The following is a 19,194-nucleotide window of genomic DNA, read 5'->3' as shown; positions in this document are numbered from 1 at the left end:
CCCCCTCCTGAGGCATTGGACGGTTTGCCAGAATCACTTTGAGGCTGACCGACAATCCTCTTCCATGACCTCCCCGAACTCCTCCCAATCCCAAGTTTTTGCCTCAGTGACCACACGAGGCACAGCTCGCTTGGCCTGCTGGTACACATCAGGTGCCTCAGGAGTCCCACAAACAAGTAGGGCCTGATTGGACTCCTTCTTTAGTCTATCGGCTTCCCTTACTTCCAGTGTCCACCACTGGGTTCGGGGGTTGCTGCCGCGACAAGCACCGCAGACTTTATGACCACATCTACGAACGGCCACATCAACGATAGAGGCGGAGAACTTGGCTCACTCAGAATCCATGTCCCTAGCCTCTCCCAGGATCTGGGAGAAGCTCTCCCGGAGGTGTGAGTTGAAGACTCCCCTGACAGATGGTTCTGCCAGACACTGCCAACAGACCCTAACAGTACGCCTCTTCCTCTGCCAGCGAATACAACTCACCACCAGGTGGTGCTCTACAGCTCAGCCCCTCTCTTCACCCAAGTGTCCAAGACACTCGGCTGGAGATCAGATGACACAACAACAAAGTCGATCATCGACCTCTGACCTAGGGTGTCCTGGTGCCACGTGCACTGATGGACACCCTTGTGCTTGAACATGGGGTTTGTTATGGGCAAACTGGGACTAGCACTGCTGGGGTTCAGATCAGGGAGGTCATTCCTCCTGATCATGCCCCTCACTGGGGCAAACTCCAACATGAAGCGGCTGAGCTGTGGGGCCCACATCAGCTCGTCGCCGCTCCCCACGGGCAACGCCAGAGAAACAGAGAGTCCAGCCCCTCTCAAGGAGTTGGGTTGCAGAGCCCAAGCTGTGTGTGGAGGTGAGGCCAACTGTATCTAGTCAGTAATGCTCAACCTCCCACACAAGCTCAGGCTCCTTCCGCCCAGTGAGGTGACATTCCATGTCCCCAGAGCCAGTCTCCATGTCTGGAGATCCGGTCCCCGAGGCCCCTCCCTTTGACTGCCGCCCAGATTTCTCTGCATCAGCCCCTTACAGATCCTCTGCAGGTGGTGGGTCCACGAGAGGACAGCCCCACGTTGTTTCTTTGGGCTGTGCCCGACCAGGCCCCGTGGGGAAAGGCCCGGCCACCAGGCACTCGCTGTTGAGCACCTACCTCAGGCCTGGCTCCAGGGTGGGATCCCGGTAACGCTGGTCCAGGGAACATAACTGGCCTTGATCTTCTGCTTGTCGTGAAAAGTTTCTGAACTGCTCTTAGTCTGAACCCTCCCCCTGGACCTGTTTGCCATGGGTGAACCTACCAGGGGCATGAAGTCTCCTGACAGGGTCATTCAGGTGCTCAAACCCCTCCATCACCAAGAAAAGATAAAAAAAAAAGTGGTTTGAAGATTAGAATAATTACTAAATTTGTACTGTTTAGTCAAAGCAATTCACTTAAATTTTAATATTGTAACAGTTTGAGTTAAAATCACAGACTGTGGAAAGAAGTGACGGAGTGAGTGTGATGTCTCTCACAGCTTCAGCTCCAGATGAAGCTCATCAAGGCGAGCAGTTATAGGGGCCAATGTGGATCGCGAGTATCACAGCAACCAAAGACCCAATCAGGAGCCAGGCTGTTAAAGGCCCCTTCCCGCCCACACCTTTGGTTTAGCAGGGAGCGGGTGTTTAGCAGTGCTGTCAATCAAACCTGTTGTGAACACTAGCAGCAGCGACCTCAGGGAACGAAGGTGCCTGATTTGTCTCTTAATAGTCTACTCCTATATACTCCTCAGTGTAATATGGACCTTTTAAAATAATACTTAAAAATACTTTAATACATTTCAAAATAAAAGTCTGAAGAGTTGCACAGAAAAGCGTTTATTGTCCACCGGAGCCGACAGTCCAAATCAACAATGAAAACATCAATATGACAATATAACAATATCTCTGTATCTTTCTGTGTGTGTGTGTGTGTGTGTATGTGTGTGTGTGTGGGTGTGAGTGTGTATGTGTGTCTATGGCAGTATTTACAGGAGCACGGCGGCTCTGACTCTGGTCACTTCATCAGGGACAAGTCTAATGATCCTCAAGGTGAAAATCAAAAGAAACGAAAGTCTGCTTAAAGTCAAGACAAGGTATGGACATTTCAGTTTCATAATAAAATGATCATCTGATCTGTCTCATAACACATGAGCACAGATTATATAACACATTACACAGCGTTTATAGATTATATAACACACAAACATATGCAGTGTTTATAGATTATACAACCCATAAACATGGACACTGAGTTTAGTTAAAACACATCTTAAATTCAAAATTATCAAATATAAAATGTTATTGACTCATTTTGACTTAATGATGCCATTAAATAATCACACAATATTTAAAATTTACTATAGTGTCCCTCATGAAGTGACCAGTCAGAGTATATATATAAGAGTGTGTGTATATATATATATATATATATATATATATATATATATATATATATATATATATATATATATATATATATATATATATATTATATATAATATATATATATATATATATATATATATACACACACACACACAGTATAGTACAAGTGTATACACTCAGAGTATATATAAGAGTATATTTACTCTAGTAAGAGTAGATACATATACTCTGAGTACAAGTATATACATACACACATATATACTCTGCAGTATAAGTACATACACATATACACTCTGCAGTATAAGTATAAGTACATACATATACACATATACACTCTGTAGTATACGTATAAACACATTTATCTACAGCAGATGCAAAGATCGACACCAAAATAATAAAAATTTTCATAATCTGCAAATAAACTTTTCATTGAAACAAGTGAAAAACAAAAGCCTCACCTGATGAAAGAAGTTTGGGTTTAAAGCCCCACTGCGGGACATTTATGGCAGTGGACAAAGAGACAGAAATCTGTTGGAATATTCTGGAACCATGGCGACAATTTAACCTTTTGTTGGACTGTGTTTATTGCCATAATGTGGAACATTCCAGGCAAAATGGTGATTTCCACAGTGGGGCTTTAAATCAATGCTGGTAGATGTATAGACATTTCTTCTGGTACATTTGTCATGGGAAGTGGTTAAAATGTTTCAGAAAACCATGGCAACGGTTGAGATGTCGACTGGGGCACATAATCTGACAGTGTACAACCAAATTCACAGATGACACTGAAGAAGACGAGGCGCTGCCAGGACCAAGGGCGTGTTTCTGTTCATAGATACCGTCTTGCTCAAAGACGCCACAACAGCCTTATGCAACAGAGGCAGTGGGAATAGAACCACCAACCACTGAGTTCTCATAATAGAAATGCTTCTTAACCATCAGAGTCCACTGAGTTCTGTTCATTTTTCACAGGTGATGTGGGGCAATCATCATGGCAGCCCAGTCCTTAAGTCAAGACTTCCCCCTCCCCAGATGCTTCCTTCAGCTTCTCATCGGCCATCTCCAGATAAAACACATTTGAAGACATTTTGAACATGTTTACATCGTGTCTAAAGACACAAAACACATAATTCCTCTTGTTCTCTCGGTGTTGACTCTGTTCTTGTCCCTGTAGCGTCTCGTCTTCTTCCAAAACACAATAATCATCCAAATAAACTTACTAAATCTTCTGGCTCTTTCCCACAGAGCCTATGGTTAGCTTATTAGCATGTTAGCTGTAAACACGTGACGTCACGCTGGATCCGTGTCGTGTGCGCATGTCGGCAGCCATTTTGTTTTTGTCCTCTCCAGACCAGCTGTGCATCTACAAGCTTGACTTTAACCGTCCAATCACAGTTCTACTTTAGAGTCAAGCGAAAACATCACAAGAAACATCGTCCAGACTTAGTCCAGTTCAAAAAAAGAAAGGAGGAAAAATGTCCAATTTGGGAAAATCTGGAAAAATCTGGAAAAAGGAAATAATAAAAACAGTTAAAATGACATGAATAAACAGGAAAAAAACAAACCTCTTTGAAGCCGCAGACACAGCTCCCGTTTATATATCCTCAGACCTGAATCTAAACCAGGAAAATAACAGGGCTAGCTAGCGTGCTAATAGCCAGCATGCTAATAGCTAGGATGTTAATAGGTGTGAGGGTACCCATTAGGGGCCTAAATGATTATCCTAACTATGACTCAGGTACAGCTGACGCTTAAAGGAGCTCATTAGACCAACAAAGAGAAACTGTAAACAAAAAGAAACTGTAAACATTAGCTGTGTTAGCTTCAGTGTCATTAGCTCCTCCCTTCAAACAGATATAAGGCAGTGTCCAGCAGTAATTTGACCAGAACTGAAGAAGCGTCTTGACTCCTACAACGTTTTGTCCAGTGACAAATTTGAATTTTTCTTTTACTAAGAATAAATAATTTTTACTAAACTGATTTAGTCTTGGTGTAGTCCTGGTGTAGTCCTGGTTTAGTCCTGGTTTAGTCCTGGTTTAGTCCTGGTTTAGTCCTGGTTTAGTCCTGGTTTAGTCCTGTTTTGGCCCTAGTTTAGTCCTGGTTTAGACCTGGTTCAGTCCTGGCTCTGCCCTGGTTCAATCCTGGTTTAGACCTGGATCAGTCCTGGTTTAGTTCTGGTTTATTCTGACTCTTTCGGATCTGTTTTAGTTTGGCTCATTTTTGTGGCTTTTGTTTTGTCACATTTGTTTAAGTTTTAAATCAGATGTTACATGTGGACAGTTACAGTTTAAGTTACTTTTTAAGTTACTCTTTGAGTTACTCTTTAAGTTATTCTTTAAGTTACTTTTTGAGTTACTCTTTAAGTTACTCGTTGAGTTACTCTTACTCAAGTATTATTTTTCACAAATACTTTTTTACTTGAGTAATTTCTTGGAGCACTACTTCAAAATAAGATTACTGAAGTACAAGTACAAAGACTTGTACTTCAGTAATCTTATTTTGAAGTACCGGTATTAAGTATTTGTATAAATACTTGAAAACGTCAGCTCTTAAATCCGTCTCTTGCATCTGGTCTTGGTTTTGTTGTGTGTGAAGCTGAAGTTTCTCACATCTCCACCTCCTGCTGAGGCTAGATCTGGACTCAAACTATAACCAGACCACAGGAGAGTCGATGTGATGGACCCGGACTATAACCAGACCACAGGAGGGTCTATGTGATGGACCCGGACTATAACCAGACCACAGGAGGGTCTATGTGATGGACCCGGACTATAACCAGACCACAGGAGGGTCTATGTGGGGTGACAGTGGCTCAGTGGTTAGAGTGTTGGTCCCCCAAGCCGTCGATCAGAGGATCGAGTCCCGCTCGGACCAAGTTCTGTCGTGTCCTTAGGCAAGACACTTCACCCACATTGCCTAGTATGAAAGTGGTGTGTGCGTGAATGACAGGTGGTGGTCGGAGGGGCCGATGGCGCAGATTGGCAGCCTTGCTTCTGTCAGTCTGCCCCAGGGCAGCTGTGGCTACAATAGTAGCTTACCATCACCAAGTGTGGAAATGAATGAATAATGACTATAGTGTAGTGCTTTGACAAGCCTGTAAAGCGCATTACAAGTGTAAGACATTATTATTATTATTATTATGTGATGGACCTGAGCTATAACCAGACCACAGGAGGTACTTTGTGATAGACCTCGAATGTAACCAGGCTAGTGCTGTCAAGATACTAAAATTTAAAACTCTATTTCGATACTAAGGAACAGATACTCGATGCCGATCCCCATACCACGATGATTAAAAACCTCTTTCTTTAGCCTCTGTGCTGTTCCACATTAAATGTTGTTCTTTGTGTTCTGTTCCCATGTGTCTTATATCTGTGTAATCCCTCAGTGTCCAGTAGGTTCATAGTGGTCCATGGTCCTGTTAGGTCCTGGTTTAGTCCTGGTTTAGTCCTGATTTAGTCCTGGTTTAGTCCTGGTTTAGTCCTGGTTTAGTCCTGGTTTAGTCCTGATTTAGTCCTGGTTTAGTCCTGGTTTAGTCCAGTAGGTTCATAGTGGTCCATGGGTGTATTCTAGTGACTAGAATATACTAGAATCTAGTCTATGTGTCTTATACTTGTGAAAGATGCCGTTCAGTATCATTATAAACAGATTCAGAAAAGAGTCATTTCTATCAGTGAGTCCAAACCATGTGGGATTCTGGGACAGACCTGGGCTGGTTTAGACCATCTCTGGTTTCAAGGCCTTGGTGCTGTGAGGACTGGACATCTGCAGGAGCATGTCATGTCTCTGTTTTGACCACAGACTATAAAGAAGTGACTGAGTGACATCACCACAGCTTCAGCTCCAAATGAAGCTCATCGAGGCTAGCAGTTATAGGGGCCAATGTTCTGACTATAAGTATCATAGCAAACAAAGAGCCAATGAGGAGCAAGGGTGTTGAAGGTAACGCCCCTTCTCACTTGCACCTATGATTTAGCATGGTAAACCTGTTACTAACACTAGCGGGAGCAAAAGAAAGCGCCTGATTTGTCTGTTGTTAATGTTCATATCTTGATTTACAGACACAATAGTGAAATAAAAACCCCAGGATCATGTAGAGCAGGTTAATACAAATATTTAAGACCAAAATGATGAGTCTGACAGCAGCAGTTACAGAGACAGGGGACACAGTTTTTGCACAGAAAGTGAATTAGAGCTAGAGTCAATGGAGCCGGAAGTGCACACATGATCACTTCCTGCTTGAAACACTAGCAGGTTAGCACTGTCCATTTATATATACAGTCTATGCTAGCAGGTTAGCACTGTCCATTTATATATACAGTCTATACTAGCAGGTTAGCTCTGTCCATTTATATATACAGTCTATGCTAGCAGGTTAGCTCTGTCCATTTATATATACAGTCTATACTAGCAGGTTAGCTCTGTCCATTTATATATACAGTCTATGCTAGCAGGTTGCTAGCAGGTCTGTGGCTCTGAACCAATGACGTCACTGAGCTGATCTGGACATTTAGAAAAATTGTGTCATCATCAGAAAGAGATCTGACAAACTGAGGGAGAGTTTGTGTGATATTCTTAAAGCTGCAGTATGTAACCTTTATGGGGTCGTCATGTGGTGGACTCCATGGAGATGCTGTTGCTTTGCCTGCAGTGTTCCACAGTGCAGCATTAAGCTTCTTTCTTACAGATGTTTTATGCTCCGAATGATCCAGTTTAACAGTTTAACACAGTTTATCTTTTTGCAGTAAAAACAACTGAACATACATGAACAAATGTGATATAGATTAACACTGTGGAACGTTCCAGGCAAAGCAATAACATCTCGACTACTACTACTACTACTACTACCACTACTACTACTACTACTACTACTACTACTAATAATAATAATAATAATAATAATAATAATAATAATAATAATGCCTTACACATGCAGTGCTTTAAAGACTTGACACTGTGGTCATTCACTCCACGCCCTGGCTCTGTCTGCCCCTGACCACAACACTCACCACACACTGACCAATGAGGATCAAGTGTCTAGCCTAAGGACACAAAAGAGAGTCTAAGTGGGAAGAGTGGTCCTAGTTTAGTCCTGGTTTACTACTAGCTTACTCCTGATTTAGTCCTGGTTTAGTCCTGGTTTAGTCCTGGTTTAGTCCTGGTTTAGCCCTGGTTTAGTCCTGGTTTAGCCCTGGTTTAGTCCTGGTTTAGCCCTGGTTTAGTCCTGGTTTAGCCCTGGTTTAGTCCTGGTTTAGCCCTGGTTTAGTCCTGGTTTTGACAACGAGACAGAACATCAGTAGCATTTAGGCCCATGTGACTCTGACCTAATGTTTCCTCCTCTCAACACACCTGGAGTTGTTTTTTGTTTCATTCACACACGTTTAACACACAAATCTTGCACATTTAGAATGAGTTCTTCTATCAAACTGAAAACACTCTGTTCCACCTTGTGATGTCATCATGTGGTAATACAGGAAGTACTCCACTGTGTTTTTAAACTCCTTACACCATAGAATCATTTGGATCATTCCAGCCCAGTAATTGTCAATCTCTGCTGAACTAAAGGTAAAGGGTTAAAAGGGTAAAACTAGGACTAAACTAAAACTGGACCAGGACTAGAAAAGAACCAAACTGGGTTTTCATCATGGCTAAACTGGTGCCAAAGTGTGTACGTTGTTCACAGTGGCAGTATTTGTATGTTAAGTTTACAGTGACATTTGAACAGCAGTATTTCAGTGTTAAATTTACAGGGGCAGTATTTAAATCTGAAGTTTACAGTGATAGTATTTAAACATTAAGTTTACAGTGGCAGTATTTGAACGTTATGTTTACAGTGATGGTATTTAAATACTAAGTTTACAGGGGCAGTATTTAAACGTTAAGTTTACAGTGATAGTATTTGAATGTTAAGTTTTCTGTGGCAGTAATTAAATGTTAAGTTTACTGTGACATTTGAATGTTAAGTTTACAGGGATAGTACTTAAATGTTAACTTTGCTGTGGCAGTATTTAAACATTAAGCTTACAGTGACATTTGAGCATTAAGTTTACTGGGGCAGTATTTAAATGTTAAGTTTACAGGGGCAGTATTTGAATGTTAAGTTTATAGTGGCGGTATTTGAATGTTAGGTTTACAGTGGCAGTATTTAAACGTTAAGTTTACAGTGGCAGTATTTAAACGTTATGTTTACAGTGATGGTATTTAAATACTAAGTTTACAGGGGCAGTATTTAAACGTTAAGTTTACAGTGGCAGTATTTAAACGTTATGTTTACAGTGATGGTATTTAAATACTAAGTTTACAGGGGCAGTATTTAAACGTTAAGTTTACAGTGATAGTATTTGAATGTTAAGTTTTCTGTGGCAGTAATTAAATGTTAAGTTTACTGTGACATTTGAATGTTAAGTTTACAGGGATAGTACTTAAATGTTAACTTTGCTGTGGCAGTATTTAAACATTAAGCTTACAGTGACATTTGAGCATTAAGTTTATAGTGGCGGTATTTGAATGTTAGGTTTACAGTGGCAGTATTTAAACCTTAAGTTTACAGTGGAGGTATTTGAATGTTAAGTTTATAGTGGCAGTATTTAAACCTTAAGTTTACAGTGGAGGTATTTGAATGTTAAGTTTATAGTGGCGGTATTTGAATGTTAGGTTTACAGTGGCAGTATTTAAACGTTAAGTTTATAGTGGCAGTATTTAAACCTTAAGTTTACAGTGGAGGTATTTGAATGTTAAGTTTATAGTGGCAGTATTTAAAAGTTAGGTTTACAGTGACATTTGAACATTAAGTTTACAGGGACACTATTTAAATGTTAAGTTTACAGTGACAGTATTTGAATGTTGAGTCATTTGAATGTTCATAAACAAGAAGTCATTTTTTATTAATTATTTTATCTCTTCTTTTAATCTTGATTTTATATTTTTAACCGAAACATGGCTAGACAAAAACACAGGTAATGCAATTCTAGTGGAATCAACTCCAGCCAACTTGAAATTTGAATCTGAAACATGAGTAAACAAACAGGGTGGAGGTGTGTGTGCATTTTTTAGAGATAATTTACTTACTCACGGGTTGTTCGGATTTTGGGTACTTTCATCTTTTGAGTATGTTTCCTTTAAAATGGAGCTAAAACTATCCCCCGCCACACTCTACTTAGTCATATACAAACCTCCCCAGCACTGTCTGAGTTTTATTGATGATTTTACTGAGATGCTTTCAGTCGTGTGCACAGACTTTGATGCTTTAGTCATCACAGGTGATTTTAATGTACATGTGGATAATGTGTTTGACAGAAATGCTAAAGAGCTCAGTTCTGTCCTTGAAACCTTTGGTCTGACTCAGCATGTCAGCGAGCCCACCCAAAACAGAGGACACACTCTGGACCTGCTCATTACAAAAGGAATAAATATTTCAAATGTCAATGTGGTGGATGTTGCTCTGTCTGACAATTTTTGTGTCTTCTTTGACCTGTCTGTTATTCCCAAACCAGCAGCGGGTCCTGGAAATGATACACTTTGAAAATGACTCATGTTCTAATGTTGATGATTTGAGTGTTTTGAATGTTCTGGACACCATTGCCCTGATGAAAGTTTAAATGGTTAAATATAAGCAGAAAGCGACATGGAGGAATGATGACTCGGTCAGGGCACAGAAAAGGCAATGACAGAGGGCCGAGCGGGAATGGAGCAAGTCAAAGCTCCAGGTTCATGATAAGATTTACAGAGAAAAGATGCACATGTACAACCACAGTTTATGTAGAACAATGGAGAGGTATTTTTCTGACATCATTGGAAGTTGTAGTAACAACTCTCATGTCCTGTTTGCAACAGTAAACAGATTAACAAACCCTCCAGCTCCGCTGCCATTAGAAGTAATTTCCACATCTAAGAGCAATGAGTTTGCAGTATTCAAATGACAAGGTTCAGGGCATTAAAAATGCCATCAATTCCACAACGTAAATAACAACCCAGCACCCACCTAGACACTTAGAGCTGACTCACTTTGCACCTGTAACTGACAAAACTGTCCAAGTGATGGTCACCAGTCTGAGTTCATCTACATGCTGCCTCGATGTGTTACCCACTAAATTTCTAAAGTCTGTGCTCAACAGTTTGCCATCACCACTCACTCACATAGTTAATATGTCACTTCAATCTGGAACATTGCCAAGAGCTTTGAAAACTGCGGTTATCAAGCCTCTCCTAAAGCAGAGCCACAATACTGAACAATTACCGACCAATCTCAAATCTGCCCTTTTTCTCCAAATGATCAACTCCTTTGATGTTTTCCAGTCAGGTTTTAGACCCCACCACAGCACTGAGACTGCTCTTATCAAGGTGACAAGTGACATCTGCCTGAACACTGATGCAGGCAAAGTCTCAGTCTTGATCCTGTTAGATCTGAGTGCTGCCTTTGACACTGTCGATCATGGGATCCTCTTACAGAGACTAGAGGACTGTGAGGGCATCTGTGGTACTGCTCTAAAATGGTTCAAGTTTCTAGAAAACAGGGAGTACTTTGTTAAAATTGGAAAATGTGTCTCAGATAAAATATCCCTGACCTGTGGGGTGCTCCAGGGGTCAATCCTGGGACCCCTGTTGTTCAATGTCTATATCCTGCCGTTAGGCCAGTTAATACGCAGCAATAATGTGCCCTACCACAACTATGCAGATGACACTCAGATCTATGTCTCACTGCAGCAGGTGAATATGGACCAGTGGATTAACTCTGCCACTGCATTCAACAGATCAGTGTGTGGAGGAAAAACAACTTTCTCCAGCTAAACTCAGACAAGACTGAAGTCATCATCTTTGGCCCACAGAAACATGAGAAAGTGTCAGCAGTCACCTCCAGTCTCTCGCTCTAAAACCTTCAAATCAGGCTAGAAATCTAGAGGTAATAATGGACTCAGACTTGAACTTTAACAGCCACATCAAATCAATAACATCTGCAGCTTTTTACCATCTAAAAAACATATACATTTTGTTGTGATTATTTATGTTTATGATTTGTTGTATTGTGATTTTTATGTCTTATTCTGTATAGCAGAATTACTTTGTGTATGAATTGTGCTTTACAAATCAACTTGCCTTAAGTTTACAGGAGCAGTATTTGAACATTAAGTTTAATGTGACAGTATTCAAACGTTAATGTTGTGACTATTTTAATTCTATTAAAATAAACTGTGTTCGTACCTGGTTTGATGCAGACGAGCTTCTCCAAGAAGTACGGGTCCAATTTTAGGACAAAAAGTGGAAAAGCAAAAGACAAACCAGCTCATAACCAGAGAAGGTAAATGTGGAAGAGGTTTAATGTTAAGGAAACCAGATGAGGTCAAAGGTCAAGGGTCGACAGGTTACAAGGGGTCAAAAGGTGAGGAAAGAGGAAGTGGGTCGTAGTGTTTAGTGGACATGACCTAGGAGCCAAAAACACAGAAATTTGAGGTGTAATATAAAGGATTAGTATTTTTGCTATGGTCACGAGGAGGACACTAAGGTTAAGACAGAGGAATCGAAGAGTTGTCCTTAAGGATCCTTTGTAATGGCTATGAAAGTGGTTTTAACGTAAAGTAAACAAAAACAAAATGGGAAAAATATGGAACACCTGTAGAGGACGCATAGGAAATATGAAGCAAATAACTAGGAAGGAAGATGTCTCTGAGGATCCTTCCTAGTGGCTTGTAGTGAACGAGAGATGAATGAGATGTGGATGTCTCAGGTCAGATCATGGTCATGTATGTGTGTAAATATGTAGTGTCCTGCAGAGAGACCGCAATGGAAACAGAGCTAAAAAATACAGTCACTGAATATTGGACTAACCCAACTCACCAATACAAAATCATTGTAACATGAGAAAAGGTTCAAGAGGAAGTGCATAGGACACATAGTGCTTAGAGAAAAGGAGACAAGTCGCCCTTCCAATTTTATCTATGAGGGGAAAAAAATCACTGACATTAAATAATTGTAATATGGAAAATTTACTGATTTTAAGCTATGAGACGGAGTCAAAGTTCAAGAGGAAGTGCATAGGACACTTGGGAGTTAGTGAATAGGAAGTAGTCTCCTTCTTAAGCATCCTTACGAGTGGAGAGTGGACATGACCTTAGTGTTAAAGTCATGTCCAGTCCCCATGTCCAGAATAACTCAAACGTGAGAATATTTAAATGTAAAGCATTGAAACCAGCTAAGATCTGGGGTCAACGGTCAAAAGAAAGTGCCTAGGACACACAGGTGTTAGGGAGTAGGAAGCGATGTGTCTTTAAGGTCCTTCCTAGTAGTTGTAATGAACATTAGATACGTTTTGATATAACAGATAGAAACAAGCTAAGAGGGGTCAAAGTTTAAGAGAAAGTGCATAGGACACGTACGACTTAGGGGTTATGGAGTAGGAAGCAAGGTATCCGTAAGGGAGCTTTCTAGTGGCTATAGTAAACATTGGATAAGGTTTGATATATAGTAGAATGAGGGGTCAAAGTTCAAGAGGAAGTGCATAGGACACACAGGGTTAGGACAGAAGAAGCGAGTCTTTGGCGAGCGTCCTCAGTGACTAGCGGACATGGCCCAGGCACCCTCCATCCTCCATACAGAGAAGGCGTAGCTTAGTCGCTCATGCGCTAGGTAGTTGCAGCTAGCTAGCTTAGCGTCCATCTCGTCACTCTGGAGGACCTGGTAGAGGAAGTCGATGTACCGCGAGGCCAGTTTGAGGATTTGGATCTTGCTGAGTTTGTCAGACGGCAGAGTCGGGATGATTTTACGCAGAGAAGCGAAGGCATCGTTCAGACTCTGCGTGCGCTGACGCTCGCGCACGTTAGCGATGACACGCTGAGAGTGAAGATCCTCAAAGCTCTCCACTGAAACAGAACAACAAGAACTTCAGGGTAGGGTACTGTGGCACAAGGGGCAGTAAAGAGGGGGTACTACACCTGTATGGGGCAGTAAAGAGGGGGCATCACACCTGTATGGGGCAGTAAAGAGGGGGTATTACACCTGTATGGGCCAGTAAAGAGGGGGCATCACACCTGTATGGGGCAGTAAAGACGGGGTATTACACCTGTATGGGGCATTAAAGAGGGGGCATCACACCTGCATGGGGCAGTAAAGAGGGGGTATTACACCTGTATGGGGCATTAAAGAGGGGGGCATCACACCTGTATGGGGCATTAAAGACAGGGGCATCACACCTGTATGGGGCATTAAAGAGAGAGTATTACGACTGTATGGGGCATTAAAGACGGGGCATCACACCTGTATGGGGCAGTAAAGAGGGGGTATTGCACCTGTATGGGGCATTAAAGAGGGGGCATCACACCTGCATGGGGCAGTAAAGACGGGTTATTACACCTATATGGGGCATTAAAGAGGGGGCATCACACCTGTATGGGGCAGTAAAGAAGGGGCATCACACCTGTATGGGGCAGTAAAGAGGGGGCATCACACCTGTATGGGGCAGTAAAGAGGGGGTATTACACCTGTATGGGGCATTAAAGAGGGGGCATCACACCTGTATGGGGCAGTAAAGAGGGGGTATTACACCTGTATGGGGCAGTAAAGAGGGGGCATCACACCTGTATGGGGCATTAAAGAGAGAGTATTACAACTGTATGGGGCATTAAAGACGGGGCATCACACCTGCATGGGGCAGTAAAGAGGGGGCATCACACCTGCATGGGGCAGTAAAGACGGGTTATTACACCTATATGGGGCATTAAAGAGGGGGCATCACACCTGTATGGGGCAGTAAAGAAGGGGCATCACACCTGTATGGGGCAGTAAAGAGGGGGCATCACACCTGTATGGGGCAGTAAAGACGGGGTATTACACCTGTATGGGGCATTAAAGAGGGGGCATCACACCTGCATGGGGCAGTAAAGAGGGGGTATTACACCTGTATGGGGCATTAAAGAGGGGGTATTACACCTGCATGGGGCAGTAAAGAGGGGGTATTACATCTGTATGGGGCAGTAAAGAGGGGGCATCACACCTGTATGGGGCATTAAAGAGGGGGTATTACACCTGTATGGGGCATTAAAGAGGGGGTATTACACCTGTATGGGGCAGTAAAGAGGGGGCATCACACCTGTATGGGGCAGTAAAGAGGGGGTATTACAACTGTATGGGGATCTAAAAGTGTGTGCTGTGAGTGTGAGCTCTAAACCAGGTCTGAATGTGAGCTCTAAGGTCCGGTTCTGGTTCCAGATCCAGTTCTGAGTGTAAGCTCTAAACCAGGTCTGGTTCTGGTTCCAGGTCTGGTTCTGGTTCCAGGTCTGGTTCTGGTTCCAGGTCTGGTTCTGAGCTTGTGTCATAAAAACATTTTAACTGTGACTGATACAAACTAAAATCATAAAGAGACAGAACAGAGACACAAACACCACAGAAGTCACTCCCATGAACCTAATGAAAAACTGCCCCGTTTAGACCCCGTTTAGACCTGGTTTAAGCCTGGTTAAGTCCCGGTTTAGACCTGGTTTAGACCCAGTTAAGATCCGGTTCAGACCTGGTTTAGACCAGGTTTAGACTCAGTTTAGACCTGGTTCAGTCCCGGTTTAGACCAGGTGTAGTTCTGGTTTAGTCCTGGTTTAGACCTGGTTCAGTCCTGGTTCAGACCTGGTTTAGACCTGGTTCAGACCTAGTTTAGACCTGGTTTAGACCTGGTTTAGACCCAGTTAAGATCCGGTTTAGACCTGGTTTAGACCCGGTTCTGGTTGCGCTGACAGTTAATATTTACGTGTTGTTTTCATGATTAAAAACATTAAAAACTTTCTTTATTCTGAGGTTTGGACATTTCTCAAATGTCTCTAAATCGACTTGTGGGTTTGACCTGAAAAGTTTGATTTCAGAGTTTGGTTTCCATGTTTTGGTTTGAATCCCGCTCTCGACATAAACATCACTGGTGGAGCAGTCAGATCCACTGACCCACAGGTCGGCAGTGTGAGTCCAGCTCACACAGATGAATGCTGCCGTTGTGTCCTTGGACAAGACACTCTCCTCGCCCCCAGTGTCTGTACATAATTTTGGAGCAGCTCCGATAAACCTGATTCAAAGCCAGTTTCATTTTGTCCTTTTTGTTTTCACTCTGTTTAAGTTCTCTCTCTCTTCAGTCTGGAGCTCATTTCATTCAAAAGAAAAATGGAACCAGAAAATCACAAAATAACGTTTAGCTCAGTTCTGAGTTTGGTTTGATGTAAATATTCAGTTTGTCCCAGTTCACACATGTTCTGAAGAGTTCTGAATCATTGTTGGCCTTGTATCTGATGGGTTTGCACATTCTCTCATGAAATTCTTTATGATGAAGTCAAATTTGTCCCAGTGCGGCCATAAGAAAACTGCTTCAAAATAAGAGAAAAACAAGAAAAAATGGGGATTTCAAAAACAGTTTGACCAGTGCAAATATAAGTCTCAATAAATGTTTTTGAACCAAAACTGCTCAAAATAAATTCATTTCCAGTCATGTCTTGCTCCTGAACGTTTTTCATTTTTGGCAATGACAATGTTTTTGAAATTTATATAGAAAGTTGAACTTCAAATAATACAAATCTCATTCTACTTTTTCCCCTGTGAGAGAAATGTGTGAACTTGATCTTCAAATATGTAAAGAAAAACTTAGTAAAAGGCCACATTTTTATGCAGCACTTTTCCCCTTTAAGGTTCAAGGGAACCACACACACACAAAGGACCTAACCAGTGAACCAATGATGTTTATGTCAAGAGTGGGATTCAAACTGGCAACCTTCACATCAGCGGGTGAATGTTCTACCAATTAAGATACTGTCAGGCCTAAATTAGATTTTTTCTAACCAAAATGTCTCAAATCAAATTTCTGAATTCTCGGGATTTTATCTCCTGTTTCAACTCCTGTTTTATTTAACACGTCTTTTAACTCCCATTTTAACTCATTTCAACTCTTGTTTTATCTCATGTTTTATTTAACGCCCATTTTATCTCCAATATTATCTCCTGTTTTAACTCTTGTTTTAACCCTTATTTTAACTTCTGTTTTAACTCCTGTTTTAACTCTTGTTTTAACTCCCATTTTATCTCCCGTTTTAACTCTTGTTTTAACTACTGTTTTATTTAACTCCCATTTTATCTCTCATTTTTACTCCTGCTTTATCTTCCGTTTTAACTCAGATTTTATCTCTTGTTTTTAATCCAGTTTTATCTCCCGTTTTTACTCGTGTTTCGTTTCCTTTTTGTAAGAATTTTTTTTTTTTTTACATTTCTGTCAAATTTCTAAATGATCCAGAGAAATAAAAATGCGTCTGAAACAAAAACAGAAGCTGCTCTGAGAAAGAAGCTGATCATGAACCAAAAAACTGGAAACTTCACTCCAACAGTTTCAAACCTGAATCTGAGGGGTTTTTTTAAACTCATCTGAGATTAATTTGGAGGAAATATTTTTAAAATATTTTTCCGCAAAAGGATAACTCAGAAAAGTAAAAAAATAGACTCTAAAATTAAGTCTGTTGCTGCTGATTCTGTAAATCCTGATGTGAGCTTCACCTGCGACCAGTTTGAATTCTCGTCATTTTAACGTCATTTTGACAGTGACAGTTTTTAAAATCATAAAACCCCAAAAGCCCAAAACCCCGTCGCTCCAGTGGGTCTTTGAACAGCTCAATTTAAAACATGAACATAATGAACCAAAACTTGACTTTAAACACGAATTGAACCAAAGCAACGAAACAGTTTTTTTCAAATATTTTTTTACAAAGAAGGAAAAACAAAATACAACAAAAATCTGACTCATACAGACAGTTATTTCACCAATCCAAAATATTAAATGAAAAACTAAAAAAATCCACAAGTTTTCAAACCTGTCAAATTTCCTCAGACCTCAAAAAATCTAAAACTTCTCAAAAAATCAAAAAAAGAGTTTGTCGTTTTAACACCGGCCCAGTTTTACTCTGAGGAAGTGAATCTATTTTTCACATTTTAATCACATTTATGCAGAGCTAAAAACAGAAATAAAACTCGTCTTTAAACTGACCAAATATGAACTGGGCACGAACATAAACTGACTTCCTGTTTGAATCTCAAAACAAAACAGATTTTAATTCAGGTTCAGGTTCATTTTCGGCAGAGAATTTATTTTTCTGATTTTAATCCCATTTAGACACAGAACAAAAACAGCACTAAAATAAGTCGTGGGCCTTCACCTCAAAATAAAACTCTCAAAACTCTCAAATTCAAATTCTGAGTTTGAGTTGTTTTAAATGCTCGACATTTTACTATTTGGCCCTGTGTAGATTTTTTTTTTTTTCAAAATTTCAAATCAAATGTAAGATTACACAGAGAGAGACTTGAATCCTGCTCGTCTCGACTGAACCAAAACGGCTCAGATATTAAACTTCCTCGTGACTCGTCTGATCTGAACATGTTTAAAAACGAGTCGATCTAAAACGATGTCGCTCGGTTCAAACCAAAACTAAATTAAAATTCTGAATCCTCACCATTTTGCCCGGCTCGTTTGATTTGTGAAACTGATATATTTTTCTAATTCTAATCTCATTTATAAACAGACAGAAAACCCTGAAACAGATTAAACTGTTCTACAAAAGTCAAATCTGTTCTGTAAAAACATGATGTAAAGTTTAGAGTTTCACAAGCCTGTTCTGATTCCTGCTCATCTGAAGCTGCTTCCTCCACACGTCCATCGCATTTAGAGACGGCGAAGGCATTTTTCACATTTCAAACCAATTTAGATTAAGCTAAAATAATAAAATAAAACCCTGTCAAACGGTAGATTCAGGTTCAAACTGAAGCAGCTCGTTTTAGGACTTTAGTCATTTTAAACCCTGTTCTTTTCCCTTTTTGTCGGTGACACTTTTTGAACTTCAATCAAATTTATAAACTTTTGCTGGAAACGAAAGTTGCATTGACTTGTTCCAAACCTCAGGCCCTGAGATTATAAACTCCACATCAGCTCAAATATAAAGTATGAATTTTAGTCATTTTATGTGTTTTCCCTTTTGGCATTTTCAAATTTCAAATGTATTAACTATTTATTTTAAACACAAAATGCCTGGTCCAGGTCTGTCTCTGGGACCCGTCACTCAAACTCTGCAGTTTCAGTCTAATCTGAAGCAGATCAGCTCAAACCTGAACCGTCCTCGTGATGTGAACTTTAACCCCGGCTCTCACCTCTGTCAGGTCGGGACATCACGGCCGGGGCCAGGGACACGATGCCTGGCGGAGGGCTCTTTTTGATGCGTTTGGATGGGAGGGCATCTGGCGTAACGCTGTCCTCCGTGGTGGTTTCTTTCTTGGGGTACGGGGATCGTTTTCGGCCCTGGACACCTCTCTTGCTGCCGCGGTCAAGCTCCTCTTCACCGGCTCCCATGGCTCCTTCTGGGGACTTGGTGCGGGCGACCTCTTCCCTCATCACCTCCACAAAACACAATTTAAGTCCAAAAATTTGCAGGAAATTTTGAAATTTAAAATTAGAATTCTCGTCAAAAATCTGTCAAATCCATGTGGTCAAAATGTGTCTTTAGCTTCAGCTCTGAAACATCAACAAACCAAATGACAGGCAGCTCCAGCTCTCCCTGCTTTATACAGAGCAGGGTTCAAAGTGCACTCTGATTGGCTGTAAGGGTGCAAAAGGGGCAGGGTCAGCCGTAAAAGCAGGAAGTGAGTGATTTGAGGCGGGTGAGGAGTGAGAGGAGCTTTGGGCCAATAAAACCAGAGGAGTTTTTTTTCCCCCGCGTTTTGGACGAGATTGAATCCAGATTTTGGGGCTGGGGGGCTGGGGGGGTCTGGGGGGGTCTGGGGGGCCGGGGGGATGTT

The 19,194-nt window shown here is 41.2% G+C and overlaps 1 protein-coding gene across 1 annotated transcript; it reads right to left on the bottom strand.

The window, feature by feature from the left end:
- Nucleotides 1-2,731: 2,731 nt before the first annotated feature.
- LOC117371244 (twist-related protein 2-like) lies at nucleotides 2,732-18,915 on the bottom strand. The gene is made up of 3 exons (XM_033966882.2): nucleotides 18,550-18,915; nucleotides 11,605-13,259; nucleotides 2,732-3,910 (listed from the first exon to the last, which is right to left on the bottom strand). Exons 1-2 carry the CDS (start codon nucleotides 18,788-18,790, stop codon nucleotides 12,949-12,951), a joined length of 552 nt encoding a protein of 183 aa, XP_033822773.1. The 5' UTR covers nucleotides 18,791-18,915; the 3' UTR covers nucleotides 2,732-3,910; nucleotides 11,605-12,948.
- Between the last annotated feature and the right edge of the window lie 279 nt (nucleotides 18,916-19,194).

The sequence above is a fragment of the Periophthalmus magnuspinnatus genome, chromosome 5, assembly GCF_009829125.3.
Source record: "Periophthalmus magnuspinnatus isolate fPerMag1 chromosome 5, fPerMag1.2.pri, whole genome shotgun sequence".
Lineage (NCBI taxonomy): Eukaryota > Metazoa > Chordata > Actinopteri > Gobiiformes > Gobiidae > Periophthalmus > Periophthalmus magnuspinnatus.
This window is presented reverse-complemented; position numbering and strand designations above follow the sequence as displayed.

What these genes read in the sequence shown, in the direction of transcription:
- LOC117371244 (XM_033966882.2), bottom strand. Translation starts at nt 18,790, where the DNA reads ATGAGGGAAGAGGTCGCCCGCACCAAGTCCCCAGAAGGAGCCATGGGA. An exon ending in GATGTCCCGACCTGACAGAG is followed by an intron (nt 13,260 to 18,549) that starts GTGAGAGCCGGG and finishes GTTCTGTTTCAG; the next exon opens with TGGAGAGCTTTGAGGATCTT.